At 38.9% G+C, this 7,108-nt stretch overlaps 1 protein-coding gene across 1 annotated transcript in view; it reads right to left on the bottom strand.

Annotated features, from left to right (window-relative positions):
* Window positions 1–5,168: 5,168 nt before the first annotated feature.
* OGT (O-linked N-acetylglucosamine (GlcNAc) transferase) overlaps window positions 5,169–7,108 on the bottom strand; it is a 54,379-nt gene continuing 52,439 nt past the window's right edge. Inside the window, exon 22 of the mRNA XM_007959001.2 lies at window positions 5,169–5,343. Within this exon, the coding sequence (XP_007957192.1) occupies window positions 5,169–5,343 (175 nt within the window). The remainder of the gene's footprint in view (window positions 5,344–7,108) is intronic.

Here is a 7,108-nt window from a genome sequence, read left to right as displayed (position 1 = left end):
TGGCAGAGTGGCCAAAGTAACCAATCCCAACATCAGAATTCTATACACCTGAGAGTGAACTTCCCAGAAGACTGCTTTGTGCCACTCTCAACGGAAATACCCCAGGTGGATAACTTTAACAATCAGGAGCTACTCAGTGGCTCATGGCAAATTCCACCATGGAGTTTATAAAGACTTATGGCTAAAGAAGCTACACTATGTAACTTACTACACTGCAGAAGGTAAGAACAAGTCAGCTCAATGGGCTGAACCACCGTCTTCCTAGCTGTCATGGAAGAATTTGGCAATGTTGAGAGCCCACATATTTGTATTTTTACTGATTCACAGGCAGTGATCAATGAATGGCCTGGCTATATGGTCAGGCAAATGGGCAATGAAAAACTGGACAATTAAGGGGACACCCATGTGTGGCATGATCTATGGAAAGTACTCTGGGAATTTAAAGGGCACATTAGAGTAAGCCATGTTGATGCCCATCAGAAGAATGTCCTTCCTGGATCAGAAAGGGATTGGAATTGGTAAGCAGATATGTTGTACACTCCTTTGAGGTGGTCATGAAATGAGTGGACATGGGGGTGCTGCAGCAATGCAGAAATGGGCTGAATCTGGACACATCCCTCTTGCACCCTCTGAGGTACAAAATACCAATAAGGACTGCTTTGTCCACAAGAAAGAGGTTACAGATGGCAATGGGGCAGATTCCCCAGGGGGAAGATCCTGCACATAACTGGCAAATTGATTATATAGGACCAATGATGCCAGTGGCACCAGGTGGCTATAGATGGGTCCTCACAGGAATACTTAACTCTGGACTGGGCTTTGAACATCCCATCACAGATGCAAATGCCAAAAAGACCATTAAAGGATTGGAACAAAAGATACTGTACCAATTGGGGTCACCAAGTTATATTTCTTCAGACCAAGGATCACTTTACAGTCCTTAGGCAATGGGCCAAGAAACATCATATTAAATGAACTTACCATGTTGCCTACTATCCTCAGAGTAATGGTTTGATAGAGAATTACAGTGAGCAATTGAAACATTTGTTATCTAAAATGGGGGGAGATAAAGACATGAAGGGCTGGTTCACATGCCTTCATGTGTGTGTGCTCACACTCAACATGAGGGGGTGAAGAGAGGATCACCACTGGAGATTCCATTTCCCTGGGGGATCTGGAAAAGAGGGGTGTGGGACTGCCACTGTGTACGTGCCACTGTACAGTTCTTCCCTACATCACCTCAAGTTGCTTTCTTCCTGCCAGAAGCTGTAGCCCCAGGACCTGGGATACAGCTGCAGGTGCCAGAAGCCAGATCCCTAAGCAAGAGAGTGTAACTATACCCCTGAACCTTGTACTCCAGAATTTCCAAGGCCTTATGGGATGGATAGTACCTTCCCCCCATCTGGCAAAATTGGGGTTGACAGTGAATAATGCTGCATTGCCCAGTGATCGAGATAGCCCACTCATGTTATACCTATGTAACCCTACCCAACATGAATGGGAGTGGACTGAGGGGGGAGCACTTGTTAGGCTGGCCTTGCTACCAGCAATCTACTGGCACAGCACCTAAACCATCGATGTCCTTTCCCATGGTGGGAATGTTTGGACAAAAATAAATGACAAATGGAAGGGAGAAATAACAGCTGAAGGTAAAGGTTATGTAGTGGGGAAAATCTAACATTATGCTGATACCTAAAGAAAGACTCAGAGCAAGGGAATAATCTTCTCTGTTAAATTTTATCAGAGGCCAGAAAGGGTGAAGATGAGACCAAATTTTGGAGTACCTGGCCAGATCAGAAGGACACCTGCAGCAGCTCTGAATGGCTGGTACCTGAGAAACCTCACCCTGAGTCTTTGTCCCATTTAAGAACTAATTGCTAATGACTTTAGAACCGGAAAAATGCTTGGGAGGGGCAAGTTAATCCTTGAAGTATGAAAGTGCCAGTGGCTAGAAGAGCCAGGAGGTGGCCTGTAGTGCAATGAATTGCTTAATATGGGCCTTCTAGCCACAGTCCCCCCATTTTGTGATGTATTGTAAATCCTAACCTGTATGCCTGTTTAGGGTGGGATGTCTTGAGTCCTGCCTTGCTGGAGGGTGTAACTCAAGGCACCACCCTTAGTTTCCTTGAGGTATATATGTGAATGTTCTTGCCCAGTTCGCTCTCTTGCTCCCGATCCTGTGTTCGGGTCATCATCATCTCAACCCTGGACTTGAGAAAGTAGCCAGTTGACCGACATGACTATTTTGGTTCACTAGCCCCTGCAACCACAAGTGAGAATCCTCCAGATCTACGTCTGACCCACAGATTTGGGATTTGCCAGCCTCTCAGCCTCCACCATTTTGTGGGCTATTTCCTCGGCAATTTTGAGTTCTCTGAGATGTTACAACAAAATACAGAACCTTAAGATGGGAGGGAGAATACTGAGGGGAGGAGGAGGAGTTGACGTTAAGAGACGACGGAGTGGTACAACCGTTTGGGAGAGTTGGACATTTGGGATGTCTCCTCCTCATAGGGACCAGCCTCATGCTGATCATTCTAAAATAAATTATTCAGTTTCCCTCTTATTTAATGAGAAAACTGGCAGCCAGCCTGTTCTGGTCCCCTATGCATTGCTATCCTCCCTCCTCTTCTTCATACCTGTGACTGAGTTTAACCAACCATATAGAGGAAAAACAGAATAATTTAGTCCCCAAGAGCCAAGAAAAGAATAGTACACATTAAGAATGTGATTACAAGGGTAAATGAAACCAGTGATCATAAGCAAAAAAGAACAAGTAGGAACGGACATGGCAGGAATCACATGCTTTGTTTTCTTAATGGATCATTTAACAAACCCCAATCTCAGTCCACCAGACTGGACTAAGAAAACAAAATAATCCCTACTATCATAACTACAGTATGGAAATCTAGTCCTTTCACATTTTTTGAGCTGTTCTAACAGAGGTGTTTTATCACTGGATGACTATATTATGCTGTCCAACATTTAAAGTAAAAGAACACAAAACATATCAGCCATATTGAGGGAAAATCATTCATTTATTGTTTAAAGATTGCAAGACAACATCTGGATTTCTGTAGCACAATTTATATGGTTTACTTTTTTGATAAAGCAGAGTATAATAGAAAAAAAAATTAGTTTCCAGTAATCTATATCTCTATTCAGAATTAAGTCTTCCACAGACATGTTACCTGGAAACAAAAGCCTGTTACAATAAGCAAAGCTTCAACCACAGCAGCTACTTTTCGTGCCAGGAAAAAGTTCATTCCTATAGGAGGAATGATGTGCTATGTGAAATGGCTGTACGGTCACAGCCTTGAGGGCATTGGAAGTCTATTATTCTATCTCACATTATTTAGTTTGGGGAACTTCGAACATCAGTTTATCTGCAACCATGCTGGCAACTTTTAATAAGAATAGTTAACTGATTCTTCAATCAAGTAAAAAATAAATTAACAAATCTCTAAACTGATGTTTCTTGATTTGTATCGTTAAAAGCTACACAGTTCATTGATAGGTAATTCTGGTTAAGAATTACATTTGAGACTCCTTGCTCAGATTTTGGTCAGCAATAAGAATCTTTCAGAAATTCAAGTTCTCAATGATCAATAATTTGTCAGTTAGAATACATTCAGGCATCAGCTGCAACTACAGAATAGGTGCACTGCCTCAGCGCTTTGGAAAGACAATGTAATCTAGAATACTACTAGCAGACAAAACATTATCTGTTACTGGATAGCATAAGTGCAGTACAGCAAGACAAAACATATATTCATATGGTGGCTTGTTTAAGCCTCAAGCCCTTAACCCCCCGTTGTTGAAATTCAATAATTTTATTTCTATTGTTTTTAATACCAAGCACTCAAGCTCCAGGAGGGTTAACATCTAATTTATACTCTGAACACCAAGTAGCAGTGCAGTTAGCTACTATTGAGACTGAATTCATTCAGACTTCAAGATCAAGTTCAGGAAATAGTTGTATAATACCCTAGAAGGTCTGAAAAATAATTACTTGTATACACAGATGGTCCTTCAGAGCTTTTTACCTACGAGATAACATGTTTTTGATTAAAGTTATTTAATGTATTGGAGATAACTATGATTTACTGATTGAATATTTGAATACTCATACTTACCTGGGATTTCATTTCTGCTGAAAGAAATAGGAAGAACATGACTCACTTTGAAAATAAACTTTAGAAAGGAAGGTAAAAATCTTATCACACACTATCACTTTTGGAAGCAGCATAGAAGGGGCAGTCGAAGGTAAAACACTGGTGAAATAGGCCAAAACTAGGCAAAAAAAAAAAAAAAAAAGCTATTATTATCAATGACAGTACCACAACTATGCCCTTCCTTAATTAATAATCAGTCCTAAGAATTTTCATTTGGCAACAGATGGTGTGTTTAAGAGAAACACTCTGAGGTGTTTTGAATCAGATTAGTTTTGTTAGCTCAGTTACAGGAGAAAATTTAAAGTGGAGATGGGGAGGGGTGAGAAAGAAATGGAAAATAGGCCAGAAAAAAATTCTGAGTCATCATCTAAACCAACAAAGCCCTGATAGTTTCAAACATTAGGTCAGACACTAAAATGACTGATATAGGCTCAAGTGGTTTATAAAACCTATAAAAAGACTACACCAGCAAAGTCCTCGTTGATCTGTATAGTTCAGAAACTAAAACAAGGAGCAACATTTTAGCTTAAAACCTTCTCAAGAGAATCATATACACATCATATTAATAAAAATACCTGAAACCAAACACATTTTAAAAGCTTCAATACCCAAAATATAAAGGAAAAAAATTAATTCAGAAGACTCAATCAATCCATGGAATCACAAAATGGCTGGATAAGCTGTATCTCCCCTCCACACTAACCATTCCATGGAAGCACAAAGGAGATCAGACCTTCCAGAACCTATGCACCACCTGGTTGCTGCAAAATTCTATGGAGATTCCTTGTGGAACAGTAGTTTCCCATCTCTTGTGTCTCTCCCTACCATGCAGGAAGCAAGTCTGGCTGTGCTATTATTCTATTATCATCTTATGTCACCCATCTGCAACATGGTACTGTACAGATAAGTAAAAGTATGTTATCTAGTTCCCTTTTCCCCCAAGAGGTTGAGGCTCAGGTATAGGGGTTATTCTCCTGTGCATACAGTCTTTATTTAGGCGGACTCAGTGACTTCAACAGGCTTAATCATGTGGTCAGGTTTGTTGCCAGCTGCATAATGCTCCCACATCTGTAGATAGAGCCGCTCTAGTTCCATTGTGTATTGTTTGGTGTTGAACAAAGGGCTAGATATTCTCTGCTTCCAGACTTTGCCACGAATTTTCTTCAGGCTGTGTAATAAAATTTAAAAAATAGACTCAGAACTAGAACCCATAAATACCTAGTCACCTCTGAGATAAAATACATGACCAAACTTCATGCTATTTTCTTTATACTAGGACGTGTAACCAAATTCACCCCATCTTATGAAAAAAATTTAGTTCTTCCTGAGACAAGTGTACACAAGGATATCAAGTTTTCTTCCATCTAATTTCCACCTTTAAAATAAAAATAATTATTGGCAACAATACATGACTATGCCTGTGTAGAACCAGTTAGAATGTAAACTGCTTACCAAGAAGGTAAGCAATGTATTATGCATGCATCTCGATGACAGTGAGTTTGGTTTTTGGTTGGTTTTTTTGTTTGTTTGTTTAACATAACCCTTTGACCTAACAATACCTTTTAAATCTATTCAAGAGAAACAATCAGAGATACAGACACACATGTCCATACAAAGATGTTCACTGAAGCATCATTTACTATCATGAAGGCACAAATATAAGATGAAGTAGTCAGTTTATGAAGATTTTTATGAAATGGTTCTGTTCAGAAATTGAGAAAAATGCAATCAGTTCTGAGAACATATGGGGGGAAGACCTCTCTCTACTCCCCTTCTGAATATATTCTTTATCAGCGAGATTGAGATTATTCTTAGATGAACAGAAATTTTTTACTTTTGAAACAAAGCCAAAACATTCCTGTCCATTTCTTTCTAAAAGTAATAACTGAAAAAAGTATGTTAATTTAAGGAGCTCTGATGGTGTTGTGTTTACAGCATTCAGCTGCTAACCAAAGGTCAGTAGTTCAAACCTACCAGCCGCTTCACACAAGAGATGAGGCAGTCTGCTTTCATAAAGATTTACGGCCTTGAAAACCCTACAGGGTAGTTCCACCCTGCCCTAAAGGGTCACTATGACTTGGAATTGACTTAGTGGCAGTGGGGTTTTAATGTTTGCTGGGCCAGAACTAGTAAATGGTTCTGCTTATCTGTTGACCTCAATCCAACCAGACCATATTAATATTCCTTTTCAAATAAAAATACTACTGTGTTTTATTTAAAGGAAAATTTTGAATGTGTCAATAGGAAAATGTGACAAAACAAAACTATGGTATAACTCATACAAGGAAATACTAGACAGGGATAAAAAGGATGGATTCCTGATATGATATGATGACTCTCAGAAAACATTATGCTGACTGAAAGAAGCCTTTAGAGTGCATACTCTAAAGTGATTCCATTTGTATAAAGTTCTAGAAAGATGAAACTGATTTATGGAAGAAAAAAATTCAAAACAGTGGTTGTCTGGCAGGTAGACTGTGTGAGAATGGGCATGAGAGAACTTCCTGGAGTGATGGTAATGTTCTACATCTTGACAGGGATTTGGATTATAAGGGTACTTCTCAAAACTAACTGAATGGTCACTTACCATTTGTGCATTTCAGTCTTTAAATTCTGTCTCAAAAGGAAAACGAAACACATTCTGAACTCCAGTTAATGATAGATATCCATTCTGAAATATTTAAGAAGAATACTGATACCTGCAATTTGCTTTGAAATGTGTCAAATCAGATGGATTAGCAGGGGGATAAAGAAGTAGATGGATAAATATGTGATAAAGAACAGTAAATATGTTAATGGTAGAATATAGGTAGTAAGTAGAGAACTGTTAATTATAAAATTGAAATTTCTCGTAATAAAATGTCAGAAAAAAACAGTATGAACCCAACTAAGTTTAACAAAAAAAATTCTAATAAAAAAAATATAAAAATACA

This window comes from Orycteropus afer, unplaced genomic scaffold (genome assembly GCF_000298275.1).
Source record: "Orycteropus afer afer isolate SDZICR_OR568_19922 unplaced genomic scaffold, OryAfe1.0 scaffold01301, whole genome shotgun sequence".
Taxonomy (NCBI): Eukaryota; Metazoa; Chordata; class Mammalia; order Tubulidentata; family Orycteropodidae; genus Orycteropus; species Orycteropus afer.
The sequence above is the reverse complement of the archived record's forward strand: the minus strand, read 5'-3'. Positions and strand labels throughout refer to the sequence as shown.